The 19,694-nt window shown below is 41.0% G+C and overlaps 1 protein-coding gene across 1 annotated transcript; it reads left to right on the top strand.

The window, feature by feature from the left end:
- The first annotated feature begins 9,915 nt into the window (after positions 1-9,915).
- Positions 9,916-18,650, top strand: LOC123166749 (probable flavin-containing monooxygenase 1). Its single transcript, XM_044584548.1, has 5 exons — positions 9,916-10,449; positions 16,989-17,226; positions 17,430-17,605; positions 17,722-18,074; positions 18,152-18,650. The coding sequence occupies exons 1-5, from the start codon at positions 10,003-10,005 to the stop codon at positions 18,501-18,503; spliced, it is 1,566 nt and encodes a 521-aa protein (XP_044440483.1). The 5' UTR covers positions 9,916-10,002; the 3' UTR covers positions 18,504-18,650.
- The last annotated feature ends 1,044 nt before the right edge of the window (positions 18,651-19,694 follow it).

Here is a 19,694-nt window from a genome sequence, read left to right as displayed (position 1 = left end):
AAAGACTTCAAACTCAGGGGACAACGGAGTAGATAAGGGACTATCCATAACGACAAGCAAACGAAAAAGAGGTGAACAAAAAAGAGAGGGCGAATAAAACGGCAAGGGTGAAGTGGGGGAGAGGAAAACGAGAGGCAAATGGCAAATAATGTAATGCGGGAGATAAGGGTTTGTGATGGGTACTTGGTATGTTGACTTTTGCGTAGACCTCCCCGGCAACGGCGCCAGAAATCCTTCTTGCTACCTCTTGAACACTGCGTTAGTTTTCCCTTGAAGAGGAAAGGGTGATGCAGCAAAGTAGCGTAAGTATTTCCCTCAGTTTTGAGAACCAAGGTATCAATCCAGTAGGAGGCTACGCGTGAGTCCCTCGCACCTACACAAAACAAATAAATCCTCGCAACCAACGCGATAAGGGGTTGTCAATCCCTACACGGTCACTTACGAGAGTGAGATCTGATAGATATGATAGGATAATATTTTTGGTATTTTTTATGATAAAGATGCAAAGCAAAATAAAAAGCAAAGGAAATAACTAAGTGTTGGAGAAAAAAATAAGAAGGAAGCTTTCGGGACGAAACACCACCGCCACGAGGCGGAACCTTGGCGGAACCAATCTAGGGCTTCGGCGGAGCTGTTCTGCCGGGGAAACATCCCTTCGGGAGGGGGAAATCATCGCCATCGTCATCACCATCGATCCTCTCATCGGGAGGGGGTAAATCTCCATCACCATCTTCACTAGCACCATCTCCTCTCCAACCCTAGTTCATCTCTTGTATCCGATCTTTGTCTCAAAGCCTCAGATTGGTACCTGTGGGTTGCTAGTAGTGTTGATTACTCCTTGTAGTTGATGCTAGTTGGTTTATTCGGTGGAAGATCATATGTTCAGATCCTTTATGCATATTAATACCCCTTTGATTATGAACATCAATATGATTTGTGAGTAGTTACGTTTGTTCCTGAGGACATGGGAGAAGTCTTGCTATAAGTAGTAATGTGAATTTGGTATTCGTTCGATATTTTGATAAGATGTATGTTGTCTTTCCTCTACTGGTGTTATGTGAACGTTGACTACATGACACTTCACCATTATTTGGGCCTAGAGGAAGGCAATGGGAAGTAATAAGTAGATGATGGGTTTCTAGAGTGACAGAAGCTTAAACCCTAGTTTATGCGTTGCTTCGTAAGGGGCTGATTTGGATTTATATGTTTCATGCTATGGTTAGGTTTACCTTAATACTTCTTTTGTAGTTGCGGATGCTTGCAATAGGGGTTAATCATAAGTGGGATGCTTGTCCAAGGAAGGGCAGTACCCAAGCACCGATCCACCCACATATTAAATTATCAAAGTAACGAACACGAATCATATGAGCGTGATGAAAACTAGCTTGACAATAATTCCCATGTGTCCTCGGGAGCGTTTTCCTTCATATAAGAATTTGTCCAGGCTTGTCCTTTGCTAGAAAAAGGATTGGGCCACCTTGCTGCACCTTATTTACTTTCATTACTTGTTGCCTGTCACAAATTACCTTATCACAAAACTATCTGTTACCGATAATTTCAGTGCTTGCAGAGAATACCTTACTGAAAACCGCTTGTCATTTCCTTCTGCTCCTCGTTGGGTTCGACACTCTTACTTATCGAAAGGACTACCATAGATCCCCTACACTTGTGGGTCATCAAGACACTTTTCTGGCGTCGGTGCCGGGGAGTGAAGCGCCTTTGGTAAGGAAAGATTTATATAGTATGCTGAAATTTACTGTCACTTGTTACTATGGAAAGTAATCCGTTGAGGGGCTTGTTCGGGGTATCTTCACCCCGACCAGTAGAGCAAAGAGTTGCTCCTCAACCTACTGAACCTACTGAAAATGTTTACTTTGAAATTCCTTCGGGTATGATAGAGAAACTACTAGCTAATCCCTTTACAGGAGATGGAACATTGCATCCCGATTTGCACCTAATCTATATGGATGAAGTTTGTGGATTATTTAAGCTTGCAGGTATGCCCGAGGATGTAATCAAGAAGAAGGTCTTCCCTTTATCTTTGAAGGGAGAGGCATTGACATGGTTTAGGCTATGTGATGATATGGGATCGTGGAACTACAAACGATTGAAATTGGAATTTCATCAGAAGTTTTATCCTATGCATCTTGTTCATCGTGATCGCAATTATATATATAATTTTTGGCCTCGCGAAGGAGAAAGCATCGCTCAAGCTTGGGGGAGGCTTAATTCAATGTTATATTCATGCCCCAATCATGAGCTCTCAAGAGAAATTATTATTCAAAATTTTTATGCTCGGCTTTCTCTCAACAATCGCTCCATGCTCGATACTTCTTGTGCTGGTTCTTTTATGATGAAGACTATTGAATTCAGATGGGATTTATTGGAAAGAATTAAACGCAACTCTGAAGATTGGGATCTCGACGAAGGTAAGGAGTCAGGTATAACACCTAAGTTTGATTGTGTTAAATCTTTTATGGATACTGATGTTTTCCGTGAATTTAGCACTAAATATGGACTTGACTCTGAGATAGTAGCTTCTTTCTGTGAATCATTTGCTACTCATGTCGATCTCCCTAAGGAGAAGTGGTTTAAATATCATCCTCCCATCGAAGTAAAAGTAGTTGAACCTATTAAAGTTGAAGAAAAGACTATCACTTATAATGTTGATCCTATTGTTCCTACCGCTCATATTGAGAAACCACCTTTCCCTGTTAGAATAAAGGATCATGCTAAAGCCTCAACTGTGGTTCGTAAGAGTAATACTAGAACACCGACACCCTCTGAGCAAATCAAAGTTGGACCTAGTATTGCTATGGTTAAAGCTCTCTTGGTTGATAATATTGATGGGCATGTTATTTACTTCTGTGATGAAGCTGCTAGAATTGCTAGACCCGATACTAAAAATAAACATGGACCTGTTGTAGGCATGCCTGTTATTTCAGTTAAAATAGGAGATCATTGTTATCATGGCTTGTGTGATATGGGTGCTAGTGCAAGTGCAATACCTCATTCCTTATACAAAGAAATTATGCATGATATTGCACCTGTTGAGATAGAAGAAATTGATGTTACAATTAAGCTTGCCAATAGAGATACTATCTCACCGGTTGGGATTGTTAGAGATGTTGAAGTCTTGTGTGGGAAAGTTAAATATCCTGCTGATTTTCTTGTTCTGGGTTCCCCACAAGATGACTTTTGTCCCACAAGATAACTTTTGTTTCTCCGGTAGAAATCTTGGGGCACTCTTTGAGGTTCTTTGTGTTGGATTGAGTATTATGAATATGAAATTGTTTTGGTGTTATTTTAGTACAAACTCTTGATAGATCGATCGGAAAGAATAACTTGTGTTATTTTAGTACGAACTCTTGATAGATCGATCGGAAAGAATAACTTGGTGTTATTTTAGTACGAACTCTTGGATAGATAGATCGGAAAGAATAGCTACAGACAATTTCTTCTTACGTTCTCCGCTAGATAAGAACTTTGGAGTGATTCTTCATCGCACGTTGAGGGATGGTTATATGATCCAATTAGATTAGCATTGTTGAGAGATTGCACTAGCGAAAGTACGGACCCTAGGCCTCATTTTCAAGCATTGCAGTACCGTTTGTGCTCCGTTTTATCAATTGCTACCTTGCTGTTTTTTATTGTTCCTGTTACAAAAATCAATATCTACTATCATTTCTATACTTGTTTCACCATCTCTTCGACCGAACTAGTGCACTTATACAATTTACCATTGTATTTGGTGTGTTGGGGACACAAGAGACTTTTTATTATTTGGTTGCAGGGTTGTTTGAGAGAGACCATCTTCATCCTACGCCTCTCATGGATTGATAAACCTTAGGTCATCCACTTGAGGGAAATTTGCTACTGTCCTACAGAACTCTGCGCTTGGAGGCCCAACACGAGTCTACAAGAACAAGTTGTGTAGTAGACATCAATAGTCAAAATACCTTTTTTAGACGTTTACGTCCCCCGTTATGCGTTGTCATACACAACAAGAAAAAAGAGGTTCAAGTTTTAAATTCTACTGATAAAAGCAGCAAGAGAGTTCTTTCAAAGATTACTACGATGGTAAGCTTACAACTTTACATAAAACAGAATATAGTCATTTGTTACGTACTTAATATGGATTTCACATTTCTATTTTAGAGGGAAGAAATAGCTAAAGATACGAAGGAGGTAAACTCCATTTTACAAACGGAACATCCTGATGTATCTTCCTGGCCAATAAGGGAGTACGATATGCTGTTACAAGAGGATGGGTATGTTCAAAGTTGAATTTTGTATATAGTTCTCTGATCCATCACTACTTGACTCGCGGTTTCTTGTAGAGTCTCTTGTGGTCTTTTCATGGTGAAATGCGCTGAAAACTGGGATGGAGATGAGTGGGTATTTGAGTTTGACCAGGTTGAGATTAATTCTTCAAGGGGATGCATTCTAGCTGAAATACTTTATTCAGAATGCAACACGATGGAAACTGTGAAAGAGTAGATTCTCAAGATCATGGAGAAGAAATGAATAGGAGGATGGGGTGTTGGCTATTAGGACATTTTTTTGTAATGAGACATGATTTTGCATATTTCGCAACTAAATAAAGGTGCAGTGGTCGGTACTTGGTACAATTTTGATATTAAGACATTTGTTTATTGTAATGCGACATGATTTTGCATGTTTCACAACTAAGTAAACTTGCTGTGGTTGGTACTTGCTATAATTTTTATTTTGCAATTTTACTCTTATTTGCATCATTATGGGTTATCATTCTTCAACTAGTTATATTCAGATTTTATATGCTGTATGATTTTGTGATGATGACGCCGCCGTCTGATGGCTCTTAGAAACAAATATAGATGGAGGCGGCCGGTCGCTTCTATGTGTCAAAAAATTGAAGTTATAAAAAAAAAGCCCAGCCGCCGCTCCTGGGCCCATAGTAGCCTACACAACCTACCCAAATCAAGCCCGAAGGCGACTCGGGCGGCCGACTAATGGGCCCAGAAACGACGTCCAACGGGGCTGTGGAGAGAGGAGACACTAGTACTAGAGGAGTTCAGAAGTGTACGCCGACGCGGCTATTTAAGCAGCTCGTCGCTCCTCACATACAGGTTAAAAATTTCAATGAAACATCACATATTTTTGTCGGATCCAATATATTTTTTAACCTCAAAATTTCAAGCTAGATTCAGACTAATTTCAATCCAAATTTAAATTAGGTTAAATTCATTAAAATTAAGTGAAATTTGAAGCCTGGCATTATTTCCAAAAGATACAAATTTTAAAACTTTCCCATATTTTAGTGAGCTCCAAAATTGTTTGTTTTTAAATTAAAACCTTGGATTTCACAAGAAATTATTATTTGGCTTGGCAAGTGGGGAAGATGATGGAGTGTGTAATTTTTTTTATAATGAGATGTTTTGGTGGATCCTCCTTGACGGTGTGATTTTACGTTATCCACTAATCAGCCCGCATGTCTCTGGGAAAGTTTTTTTTGCGCTGGTGGTACCGTGTCACATGTTGGTGATTCCTTTTTGCCAGGTGGTGAGAGGGGTGCATGAGACTGATGTGTTTTTATAGTTAATTTGAGAATCATTGATTTAGTCAAAATTGCGACCAAATAAGAAAATGACACCTCAACTGACTAAGAGAGCTCCAAGCTTAGGGAGCATAGAGAATTTAAAAGAAAAAAACATTGTTGATCCAGTCAAAATCATGACGAAACCTCAATCGCATGAGAAAGTTCCACTTAGAGAGTATAGTGAATTTGAAGATGTTGCCTCACCACTCATAATGGACAAATACATGTCAAATTTTCGTATGACAGTGTACCCGCCTGTTCAGTTTGTACATTTGAAACCCGGAAGAGCGAAAAGAGAGGAAGGTGCCCGGGAGCCTAGGGAGGTTTAAAAAATTAAACCCGTTCAAGAGCAAAATGCAGTGTGCGCGTCACAACGATCCGCCACAGAAAGCGCGGTGCAGAGTCAATTCCCACGGATTTGTTGCATATCTACCTCCAAATCTTGGTAGATGCATCCTCTCTATTATACTACTTGCTTTCCGTCAAATGCTTTCTGTTTTGGAATCACATTCTCGGACATGAGTCCCCATAGTTATGCAATCTTATACACTACTGTAGGAATACCAAGGGCTGGCTGGCTGTCTCAGTGGGTGCAAGTTGACGGAAAAAAAAGTTCGTCGGCAAGGGGCCCCATGGTTGATTGGATCTTGTTTATAAAAGGGAGTTCTCTCTAGTGGGCAGATGTAGACACGGGCCTAAACGGAAACCTGGATTTGTTAAAAAAAAAACGAAAACCCGTTGGCGGGAGCTGCTCGGTATCGCTTATAGCGATCCGTATGCTGCAGTTGCGTCTTCGCCAGTGAAATGGGCCGAGCCCAGCACGCTCTGTTCAGCACGCCGCGAGCCACTGCTAAAAGCGCAGAAGCGCGCCTGTTGGTTTTATCTTAATTAAAAATGTTATCGATTTTTTTCCGTGAATTCGAAAAAATGTTTGCAAACTTAAAAATGCTCATGACTTTGGAAAATGTTAATTATTACATTACAAAATTTTTTCAAATATTATTTCACGCTAATTTATGAAATATTATGAAAATTGTTCTCAAATTCGATAACATGTTCACAAGTTGGAAATATTCATAAACTATAAAATTATTCTTGCATTTTAAAAATATAAAAGTTCATAAATTCAAAATAATCACAATATTTCAAATGATCAAAGTTTGAAAAATATATAAAAAAGGAAACATAATAAAACCAGAAATAAATAAGGAGAAAAGTGTGCATGAGGAAAACATAATAAAAAGGAAAACTAGAAAATAGTAATAATAAACCGAAATCCCAAAATAGAAAAACCGCTAGAACCACCCGAACAAAACCAACAACAACTTTCCCTCAAACCACGTGCAACATGTGGTTTGCAACCGAAACTTGCCAAAAAAAACAGCTTCCCCTAAAAAAAACCAATAGCAACACCCATAGCGGGAACTACTGCGCTAGCCTACTTCTTTTGGCATACCCTAGTTGACGCCCGCAGGCGTCTAGTGGAGGCTACGCTCGCACCCGAGGGACTTGGGCTGGCCCATTTACCATTGGTCGCGCGCTGCTGTTTTTGTTTCGCCGCTGTAGCCATTTTTGTTTTCTGGTGTGCATTTGTTTGTTTTCTTATGGGTTTTACCTTCCAGTTTTTATTTCTTTACTTTCTATTCTTATTGAATATTTCTTTTTTTTGCAACTTATAATTTTTCCTTCCATTGACTTTTTTGTTATATAGGCGCAACAATATTTAAATACACATCGAACATTTTTATGATAAGTGTTGAACAACTTTTAAATACACAATAAAACATTTTATAAAGATACATTGAACATTTTCTTAATATATGGTGCACATTTTCTTACATGTACAATGAACATTTTTGTAAATGCACGGGTGAGCTATTTGTATAATACACAAAAAATAGTGAAAAGAAAAAAAAATCCAAAAGAAAAGCCGAAGAAAAGAAATGTGAAAAAAGAGAAAGAGAAGATCCGAAACAAAAACCAGAAGAAACCAGTGGAGAAACCAAAACTGGAAGAGAAAACAAATCACAAAAATAAAAAGGAAATAGAGCTACCCGCGCATGGAAGCGAGCGAACGAAAAAAAACCCGCACATGAAATCCGAAGTGGGTTGACCCAACTTGCATCGCACGCGGGTGTCGCAGCCTTCATTTGACGCCTACGGGCGTCAAATAGCATCTGCCTAGTAGTATATGATTTGTGTTTGCATAGCGATCACCTACAAAGGATCTAAGTGGGCTGACCCAGTAGGCTACTCTGTTTTGGGAAGCCCCCAGTTCTGATCGCCCGCTCTTCCGTTCAAGCAAGATCTGTCCTCCTACTTTGGTGCTCTCAACTCCCTGACGTTCTGTTTTACCTCGATGTTGCCTTTAACCCTAGACGATGGATAGTTTTTGCTCGCCATGTTGTCGTGAGACGAGGACCCTTACATCTCGCTTATTGCGAGACATATTCTGGCCTCACCTCTTTGCGATGAGTGTGCTCTCCACTTAGTGGGCCGACCCATTATATGGTTTTCGACCAAACCGGTGTGTAGAACCTTCCATGTGTTTCTTTTTTCTTCTATTCTTTGTGTTTCTTTATCGTCTTCTTTTTCAATTTTCAATTTCCCGTGTTTCTTATTGGGTTTCGTCATTTTTTTTCTGTTTCATGTATATTTCAACTACATGTGTACTTTATAATAACACAAGTTATACAATTTTAATACACCCAAATTTTTTATGATACACCTTCAATTTTTTAAATGCGTGAAGAACATTTTTTTCAAATACAAGTTTGTTCATTTTCTTGACTACATGTTAAAACATTCAAACGCATGATCGAGCATTTTTTGAATGGCATGAAACATTTTTGAAAATTATTCAAATATTTATTTATATTGTATTAACATTTTTCACAAAATCATGAATATACTGTTAATGTATGAACAGTTAAAAAATGCCATGAATAGTTGTTTAATGGTAGGAAGCGTTTTTAAACATATTTTTGAATCACATGAATGTATTTTTGAAATGTCATAATCATTATTTTTTAGTATTAAGTATATTTAATAAATTTTGTGCTATTTCTTATATTATATTAAAATTTTAGAAATTGTCAGGAACATATTTTGGAAACACGTGAACATTTTTGAAATATCATGATTTTGGTTGAAGGCTATCAACATTTTAGAAGTTCTGCAAACTTTTTACACTGCATGAATCTTTTTCAAACAAGCATCGACATTTTCTAGAATTTAAGATCTTTTTTCCATTTCAGATATATAAGTGAAAGTAATAAAAAAACATCCCTTTTGAGGGAAAAAATAACATGCGCTAGCGAACTAGCACTCCTCCCGCACTGGGCCGACGCATCCTAGGCTCATGTATGTTTTCTCTGCTTTTTCATTCGTTCGTTTTTTCTTTTTCTTTTTTTGTGATATTTTCGAATATGTTTTAACAACATATATTTCAAAATCTTAAATTACTCCAAAAACTTAAAATTGTTCACAGCGAATTTGAAAAATCTTAGCGTAGTGTAAAGTTATGTTATACAACATAAAAAAATGTTTGTGTAAGTAAAAAAAAATGTTTCTTACCATTCAGAAGAACGTACGTGACTTTTTTGAAAAATATTTCCTTTTAAAGTAGATATTATTCAAAAATAATATTCATGATATTTATAAAATGTTCAGAAAAATATACATGACATTTAAAAACATGTTATACAATATAGAAATGTTTGTGTAAGTAAAAAAAATAGTTTCCTACCATTCAGAAGAATGTACGTGACATTTAAAAAACATATTCACGGATTCCAAAAGGATGTTCATGAATATGTTTGGATTTCAACTAATGTCAGACACGGCTTTACTTTTGGCCACACGCACGCACACAACACGGAAAAGAACAAGAGCACGAATCTTGAAGTACAAATCAATGGCTCAAAAAATGACTGACCCAAATTCATTTTTCCGCTGACTGACATGTAGCTAAAGATATAAATATATTTTTGTTGGCAGATTTCTCAAAATTTTTTTTTGCGAGAAAGCTTTCAACCTATAGTCATGAAGTTTGGCCTAGCTCTAGTGAGGAGGGATGATGACAGCGGCGCACCTTCAGCTTGCTACAGTGCTTGTAGCGGTCGCTAGGTAAATTCTCGTATTGCTACCATGCTACCATGCTTGACTTATCCAATAGTTTCCTTCTCTTCAATATTCGATGGAGCAAACCATACTTGCTGGCTCCGGTAATTAAACACCGGGCGGCCGGGGACTGCATGCATCGCTTTCACTAGAGAGTTTTGTGAGGTATCCTTCGCTTTCTCTGTGTCACCACCTACATAAACACCGCCCACCCCGCTTAGTGATCAGATTCCCGCACAGTAGCACCCTCTTTCACGCCGGCCGTCGTCAACGGCGCACACAAACATACAAATCAACCGATGGGCCTGGAGAAGAGGAGCGTGGCCATCATCGGCGCCGGCGTGAGCGGGCTGGCGGCGTGCAAGCACCTGCTGGAGCGCGGGTGCCGGCCGGTGGTCTTCGAGGCGGGCGACGCCGTGGGCGGCGTGTGGCCGAGCGCCATGGAGGGGACCAGGCTCCAGGCGCCGCGGCACATGTACCGGTACTCCGACTTCCCCTGGCCGGACTCCGTGACGGAGATGTTCCCCAACCAGCGGCAGGTCGCCGACTACCTCCACGCCTACGCGCGCCGCTTCGACGTGCTCGACTGCGTCAGGCTCGGCCACCGCGTGACCGGCATGGAGTACGTCGGCGTCGCGGAGGAGGAGGTGGCGGCGTGGGACGAGTGGGCCGGCTGCGGCGAGGCGTTCGGCTCCGGCGACGGGGAGTGGCGCCTCACGGTGGCCGACGCCGAGGGTCACATAGAGGTAACGACATGATATGCTACTACTGCGCAAACGTTTTTTCATATAGGATTAGGATGATGATATTCAAGTAGATATAAACTTGGTACTATTTGGTTTGTTCGTGGTCATGGTCTTCAAGATCTTCTGACCACAAAATCCAATCTTGCTGAGCCTTCTTGATTCGAGCTTGTTCTCATAATCACATAGCAATGGGAGTCGAGTGTTGAGGGAAAGTTCATGTATGGAATTCTCAATTCTTTCTAGATAAGCATGCACCCACGCAACGCAACCACCACCTAACCATCATGTAAATGGCAGTAGTCCTAATCTCTCGAGAGTCAAGATGGCGACTATATATATTGGTTTGGATGGCGACCTTTACTTTCTTCTTGAAAGGATGGCGACCTAATGTTATACTCCTCACACCTACCGCACCGTTTTGTTTGAGGGGGGGGGGGGGGGGGGGGGGGGGGGGCTACTATCCTGTTAGGGCTCATTTGGTTGTTGGTGATGGAAAAGCCTGGGCAATAAACCCCCAAGCGGGGATTTTCCTGCTCGCATGAGATCCCTGTAAAAACCACAGAAAATGCCATGTTGTTGTTTGGACAGTCACACATAAGAGGAGAGTCACACATAAGAGGAGGGGGGAGGAGGAGAGGCTGCCTTGGTCGAAGGAGAGGAGGGGGGAGGAGGAGATTACCCTATACATAAAATTGTTGAAAAAACTGTTAATCTAGCATTTGTAAAATATTAAATGTGTGTAAAAAATGTTATCAATCCCGGTCCTGCGTGCCTGAGGTCAACAAAAAAGAAATGTTAATCTAGCATTTCTTATGCTACCGCCTCATCTGTAGCAGATTTTAGGCTAATTTTTTTTTAAATAATACATTTTTTGTAAATTACATAAATATTACGCGAAAAAAAAAATTTCAAAAATAATACACCGTCGGCCCGCTGCAGGCCGATCGGCTAGCAGCAGGCCTAATCGGCCCACAGCAGGCCAATCAGCTAGCAGCAGGCCGACTGCAGGCCCGGCTGACACGCGGCGGCCTGTGGTTGGTCGGGCCACGTCGCGCGAGGGGGAGGCAGTGGGCTGTCGGCTTGTGCGCCCCTGTCGGCCTACCGCCCGCCGATCGGCCAGCTGCTGGCCGACAGGGGGCTGCCACCTGACACGCTGGCCGGCCCGGCCTTATCCTCTCCTTCCTCCATTCTTCTTCTCCCGTTGCTCCTTTCTTCTGTGTTCTTCCTTCTCCTCTGTCTACAGAAAAATGGCACCCATTTGTGCACCTAAATGAGCAACATTTTCGCGATTTTGGCACCGTGAATGGGTTCAACTCATTTAGGGCAGCCAAAAGAGGTGTCGATCTACTGACGGGGTAGCTCGTGGTGGTCGTGGTGAGCATTTTGGTGGAGGTGGTGGTGGTGAAGTTGGGGCAGTGTGGTGGTGGTGAAGTTGGGGCAGTGTGGTGGAGGTGAAGCTGTTGTTCGGCGTTCTTCGTTGGAGCCGGAGCACCGGCAGTTTTTTGTTCGTCGTTCGTCGTTCGTCGTTCTTCGTTCGCACGCACGCTTCAAGGGTATATTTCAGCCCACATTTTTTTTGTAGGTGCTCCGGTAGTATACGTAAATATTGTTATTTGCCCCGGTAGTATAAGTAAATATTTGTGTGCGATTATTGTTATTTGGCCCGGTAGTATACGTAAATATTTTTATTTGGCCCGGTAGTATACGTAAATATTGTTATTTGCCCGGTAGTATACGCAAATATTATTCGTTCGCACGCACGCTTCGTTCGATGTGAAATTAAATTTGTGTGCGATTATTGTTATTTGCCCCGGTAGTATACGTAAATATTTGTAGTTGCTACGGCAAATTTTCGTAATATAGTTTTAGGTGTGTGAATTGTATTAGTTGTTAGTGGGGATAATAAGTTGTTGCTTAATAGTTGACACGTACACAGGTGCGTGATAAGAAGTTGGAAACATGAATAAAAAGTTCGAAAGGAGAGACAATTTTTTTTAAAATTGATTAAAATTAAAAATACATCAACATGGGCCATATAATTCAAATAAACTGAATTATCATATTTGTCGGTTATATTATTATTATTATTTGAGGCCTATTTATTATTAGTAAACATGGGCCTATTTATTATATTATTATTAAAACAAGAGTCAAGCAACTCATCATAATCGTCCACATAGATTAAATTATATTGATCGTGAAATTTACTATGGTCCTGGTAATATATAGACATGTCTAATACTTGTATTTCGTTGTTGAAAAAAAATAGGTGAGTCGAGATGTCCGATGTAGTGAAGTTGAGATTTTACTATGGTCCTGGTACTGTCCAAACAAATGAGTTGGGAGCAGATCTGAGTGAATTTACTCACATAGAGGTGGCAATCAGCGCACCACAAACATGGTCTGTTAGTCAGTTGAAAAAATGGATTGCGGCAAGTTTAGGTCTTGATACTGAAACACACACCGTCGGTGTTCATGCATTGTGGACATGGTCAAGTTCAAAAATTTACTTTTATTTGAGGCCAATAGAGGGAGACTTCGATTGGGTGCGGTGGTTACAAGGTTGTGAACGAAGGGGATGCAATCCTGTTGCTTTAGTGCTTCCCGTCGTGAAGGAGGTCACTGCACATGAAGGCGAGGGTGGGTACGAAGGACAGAGCAGTCAGGTAGAAGGAGGAAATGCTTATGGTTACGAACAAGGACAGAGCAGTCAGGTAGAAGGAGGAAATGCTTATGGTTATGAACCAGGGCAGAGTAGTCAGGTAGAAGGAGGAAATGCCGATGGTGATTACAATGGCGAGGTGGACGCTGACGAGGTAGATGGGCACATGCAGAACCAGATGGAAGAAGAAGACACCGATGTTGAAAGGGGTCATGCCGATGATTCTGACGAGTCAGATGAAGAAGAAAATGCAGAGGAGGTCCCGAATCCTGCATGATGGAATCATGACTTCTCATCTGCAATGACCGTGAATGATGGACATGATTCAGCCTGGCAATATCACCAGAACAATATTGCGACGGGTGCTATGTATCCGAACAAGCAAGCCCTGAAGGATGCAATAATTAATTGGGCAATGTCCACGCAAAGGGTTTTCAAAGCTGAGGTGTCCAGTCAGAAATTCCTGACAATGGTATGTAAGAACGCAGATTGTCCCGCAAGGGTGCACGGCTTTCTCCCTAAGTATGGCACAAGTTGGGTGATAAGTGACTTAGTTAATCACACTTGTCTTATTCCCAGCATCCCTCAAGATCATGCCAACCTTTCATCCACGCTTATTGCTCGATTGTTTTACGATGAGATAGTGCAAGGCAAAGCTATGGAAGTGAAGGCAGTCCAGACAAAAGTCTTCGCCAGGTTGAAGTTCAGAATTTCTTATGGCAAGGCTTGGAGGGCTAAGCATGCAGCGCTTGAGAGGAGATTTGGTTCTTATTTTGATGCATATGACTCTGTTGTCCACCTCCTCCACACCCTGCAGCAGCGGAATCCAGGCACCTATATCGATATCCAAGACATGTTCATGCCAGAGTTCCCAACTGTGAGGGTGTTGCATCGTCTCTTCTTCTCTTTCGGTGTATGCATCGAAGCTTTCAGGCATTGCCGACCGGTGATATGTGTTGACGGTACTTTTCTCACAGGCAAGTACAAGGGTCAGATCGTGAAGTGGATTTCACTTTTGATTGGTTGAAGACTAAATTCATGTTGAATCAAGGGTTGAAGGAAGACGATTTTGTGTACTACGTCAGCAGGAAGCAGTCAGATGGCCCTGGGGAAAGAAAATTGATTGACATAACTGATGATGGCAAGATTCAAGAAATGCTGAGCGAATGGGAATGGAAAAGGGTTGTTGAGTTGCATTGCTACAGGAAACCGAGTTATATGTGATGAATTTGTCATTCGAGATCTGCCTCCCCGTCAGGCCAGACGTCGTCATTGACGCTCCTATCTATCAGTAGAGACATTACCATCTATTTCTGTGTGAGACTTATGTCTATTCTATGTATGAGACAAATGACTATGTACTTATGTACGAGACATATGCCTACCCTATTTTAGTACTCTGTTATCGGAACTACAAGATCATATTTAGATAGAACATAATATTCATACAACGAGACATTACAAACAACTAGATAGAACTACATCTACATTAAATGGCACGTAACTGAACTCACAACATACAGCATAAAAACTACATGAAGCCATCATCGTCATCCTCGATCGATGCAGAACTCTTGCCCTTCGACGATGAAGAACTCTTGCCCTTCGACGATGCAGAATTTTTATCCTTCGATGATGAAGAACTCTTGCCCTTCGACGATGCAGAAACCTTGCCCTTCGATGATGAAGAACTCTTCCCCTTCGACGATGCAGAACCCGGAAGCGGCGGCATGAAGATATCATCTTCGTCCTCGCTCTCCTCAGTCCATAAACATGGATTATTTGCTGCAATCCTTCTGAAAGTTTCACTCTTCGGCACCACTACCTTCTTCCACTTGTCATGCAACCTAAGAAGTTCTTTACGTACCTCCTCATAGGTCCTTTCAGGCCACCCAGACCTACGTAATTGGTGAGCCAACTCATTCACTATGGTGTCACTACCGGTGAGTTCGTCCCATGAAACTATCCTATTATCCATCCTGAAATCGGTGGCTAGCCTCAGAAGAGTCCTGCTCATCCCAGGGTGAAAACTACGATCGAAAGGATAATGGGACATCTCAACTACACTACACTGCAATGCTTATCCACCTCCGTCTGAAGGGGGTTTTATAGGTAGAGAGGAGAAAATGGCGGGAAAGAACGACTGCGGTATGGCGGGAAAGGTTGGCGGGAAACGGGTGGCGGGAAAGGGTTGGCGGGAAATGGGTGGCGGGAAAAGCGCAGTTTGGAAATGTCGATAACTTTCAAAACAAATGTTCATCACAATGGAAAAAGGTTCCCGCCTTTCAAAAAATGCATGCAATTTTTTTGGAAAATATGAAAAGAATGTTAAACAATGTTTGCATAATGTAAAAGAAATGGTTCGTGCCACTTAAAGAATGTACGTCACCTTTGCTCGAAATATTCTCGTGTTTCCAAAAAATATCCATGACATTGTAAAAAATGGTACTCCCTTCATCCCATAATATAAGATGATATTACAATCAATATACTCACATATCACGTGGGTTAAAAAATGTTTAGATAAATCATGACATTTTAAGAAAATATTCGTGTGTTTCTAAAAAAAGTTTGTGAAAATTTCAGAAAAGCTATACAATTTTAAAAAATGTTGTGTGGTTTAAAAAAATGGTATTTCCATTAAAAATGTATTTAAAGAAATGTTACCATGTATTCATAACGTGTTAAAATATATACTTTTAAAAAATATCATCATGTATTATTAAAAATAGGCATGCACCAGTCGGCCCACAGCAGGCCAACTGAGCATAGTCGGCCCACTGCAGGCCTATCGGCCCACTGCAGGCCTATCGGCCAACTGCAGGCCGACTGGGCTTCATCTGGTGGCCGACAGCCCAATCGACCAGCAGCAAGCTGATGGGCCACCAGTCGGCCTGCTGTGGGCTGACTGGGTTCAGTCGGCCTGCAGTGGGCCGACGGTGTATTATTTTTGAAAATTCTTTTTTCAGCGTAATATTTCTGTAATTTAATAAAAAATGTATTATTTAAAAAAATTTAGCAGATTTTAGCCCAAGCGCTACCCAACCTTGCATGCTTGAGGACAACAGAAAAAAAACCTGTTGAATGTCATCGATCCCGGTCTTGCAAACTAGACATTGCAGAAGGACTGGAATGTGTCTTCCGGCTAAGACTCCCATGCATGCTAGTACACCCCTGAGCACCTTCCACCCAAGGTGTTTTATTTTCCTTGGAGTATGTAGTTATCAAAGTTATTTCCATATGCAGTTTAACTGAACGCTACCCTATCCGTCCGACCTGGCTATTTGGCTCCTAAACTAATGGTTAAAATCCGCGTGGTACGCCGACTGAACCGAGAAGGTTCCTGACCTTGTATACTGCCACACCACAAGATCTTTCATGGCCTCCATCCGGAGAGGAATTTGAATTATTCTAGCAACATCTACCGGTTTAATGACGGACCTAATAAGTTCCTGATCCCACTGTCCTGTGTGAGGGTCTATAATTTCCTCCACTAGGTGTTATAACATTGTCCCTGCTCTAGGTGTTATAACCTTTCTTGATGCACTAGAAGGAATCCAAGGTCGATCATCACAAATATTTATTTGCGAGCCCGTTCCAACCCGCCATACACAACCTCTCTTGAAAGTCTGAATTCCAGCCACAATAGTTTGCCAAGTAAACGACGACCCTTTCTTTGGTCCAGCCTTGTATTCCTAATATAGCACCATTGGGCTAACCCTTTTACATGATGCAAAGATGAAAGTGTCAGGGGAGTGCTACATATATATGGGTCCACCCTACAGGTGGGCTAGTTATAACTCATATTGGGCCAGGGTGTTACACTAATTAACTTTTCTCATGTGACTGTTCATAAACATGTATTCCCTTTCTCTAGGTACACACGGTAGACTTTGTGATTCTTTGTACGGGAAGGTTTAGCAATTGTCCCAACATACCCAAATTCCCTCCCGGTAGAGGCCCAGAAGCATTTGATGGGAAAGTGATCCACTCCATGGACTACTCCAAAATGGGTAGCGAGAAAGCTAAGGAGATGATCAAGGACAAGTGTGTGACTGTTGTTGGCTATGGAAATTCAGCCCTTGACATTGCTAATGAATGTGCAAATATAAATGGTAAAAATATCCAATCCTCAATTAAACATACCTTGTTTCTCTTGGTTAATGAAATTGAAACATTATTATGTCCATTTTTCTAAAGCATTCCGATGTATGCATTGCCTATCATGCTTATATAATCTTCATCTTTATAGTTGCCTAGATAAAAACGAAACATTGCGATTATATTTTTATAACTTTCTATTTTAATTGTTATTTAGGTACGGAGAAACCATGCACAATGGTTGTCCGAACCAAGCAATGGATCATACCGAACTTCTATGCTTGGGGTATTAACATATCAAATTTCTATCTAACTCGTTTTGCTGAACTCCTTATTCACAAGCCCGGTGAAGGTTTCCTCCTTAGCATATTAGCTACCGTCTTGACTCCATTGGTACTACAACATGTTTCCATTTTATATAATTCATAATCTCAATATTATTGGAAGTGTAAATGGTTTTGTTTTAGACTAATTTCAGACATGTGTACATTTCTTTTGTGTGTGAGAAGAGGTTGATGATTTCAAAGTTTGCTGAGAGCTACTACTCCATTCCAATGAAGAAGCATGGCATGGTGCCCGACCATAGCTTTTTTGAGGGGATGGTGGGGTGTATGCTTTCCACTACACCCAAGGACCATTACAAGAATTTAGAGGAAGGCATCATAGTTATTAAAAAGTCAAAGACCTTCGGCTTTTGCAAAGAAGGTGTGCTTGTTGAAGGTGAATCTACATTGGTAAAGAGTGACATAGTTATATTTGGAACAGGATTCAATGGTGATCAAAACATCAAGGACATGTTCATCTCAAAGTACTTTCATACTATTGTCGTTGGCTCAACATCCACGGCGACACCACTTTATAGGTCATCACTTTGATAGTCATATTTTTTTACATACATCAAGTCTTTATTGAATAATTTATTTGATTATTGTTTCACAGGGAGTGCATACATCCTAAGATTCCACAACTTGCGGTCATCGGATATTCTGACAACTATGCGAATGTCTACACTTCGGAACTACGGTCTAAGTGGCTAGCATATTTCATGGATGGTGGATTTAGATTACCAAGTGTTAAAGCAATGCAGAGGGATGTCCTTGAATGTGAAAAGGTCATGAAGCGTTACTCCCGTGAAGAATCCCGTACACCGTGCATTGGACTTCTTCCTACTTGGTACAATGATAGATTATGTGAAGACATGGGATGCAACCCAAGAAGGAAGAATGGATTTTTTGCTGAATTATTTGAGTCCTATGGTCCCGATGATTATAATGATCTTCACCCTAAGTAAGAGTAGATCTTTAGACATTTTTTTTCTACGGGGCTTAATTACTAGTCACTGCTTGCTCAACTCTGTGTATGACTTTTGTCTATACTATACTTCCTGTTGCCATATATGTCATAACATGTTCAATAAAACCACTTGTCGTTTTCCCCATGGTTGTATCATAATTTTAGGTGTCAATCACTTCAGAGACAACAAAGTCATAAAGGAACACAATATCTCTCTTAGCTGCCCATGGATCGATGCATAAGCGCTTAAAATTATTTCCAAACTACACGATGGGCAGAAGCATGCATATATAAGCTCATAGGCCCATAAGTCTAGCATGGGAGGAAAAGGGTAGGGATGAACCACCATCTGCTTAAACGAGGTGGCCGGTCGGAGAGCATAAAAGAGGTGGCCGGTTGGTGACGAGTGAGGGCCAAATCCTATGTCGTCGTCGGCTAGGTCTTTTTTGGTCAATTTTCTTCCATTATTACTAACCACATACGACTCTGAGGATCCAGATTGGATCGAGATATAAAATTAGCCCGACTAAAAACAAATAATGGATCCACTTGTGTTGGCCTATCAAGAAACTCCAGCTCACGCGCCAACATGGGAGACCTATGTGGCCTGGTGGTTATGGGGGTGGGGTGGATAAACCGTGTAGACCAATGAGTATCTAGCGACCTAGTCGTGTTGAGGTACCTTATAGGGGTACACGGAGGATAGATAGATGGATCGACAGATCTGCTAACTCTGGGATCCTATCATAACTAGAATGTATCTTCCTATTTTGTTTGGGGATGACATATTGTATGATATCAAAGGCTGATAATTTGCTACGGAAGAATATGCCTCTACAAAAAGGCTTACAGACTCCTACCGGAGCCTCAAGGCATTTCAATTGCCATTATCTGAAAATCTAGCTTTATATATGCAATCTAGTTCATGTAATCTGTAATCATACATATCAATTACACTTGTAGCACAAGTAGGCCTACTATCCATGTTAAGGTCTAAACTTGGGAAACCTCTATGACTTTGTTGTCTCTGAAGTGATCCCGGGTTCCTTACCTCATCTCTATTCTCCTCTCTGAGACCCTGACTCGTGGCACGATCCCGAGATCAACAGTAAATTAATCCTTGATACTTGTCATCCATCATGGATTTTGTCCATAACTTAGTCCACCTCTCTCCAGATAATGCCTAGCA

The sequence above is a fragment of the Triticum aestivum genome, chromosome 7D, assembly GCF_018294505.1.
Source record: "Triticum aestivum cultivar Chinese Spring chromosome 7D, IWGSC CS RefSeq v2.1, whole genome shotgun sequence".
Lineage (NCBI taxonomy): Eukaryota > Viridiplantae > Streptophyta > Magnoliopsida > Poales > Poaceae > Triticum > Triticum aestivum.
Note: the sequence above shows the minus strand (reverse complement) of the source record. Positions and strands in the feature narration are given on the sequence as shown.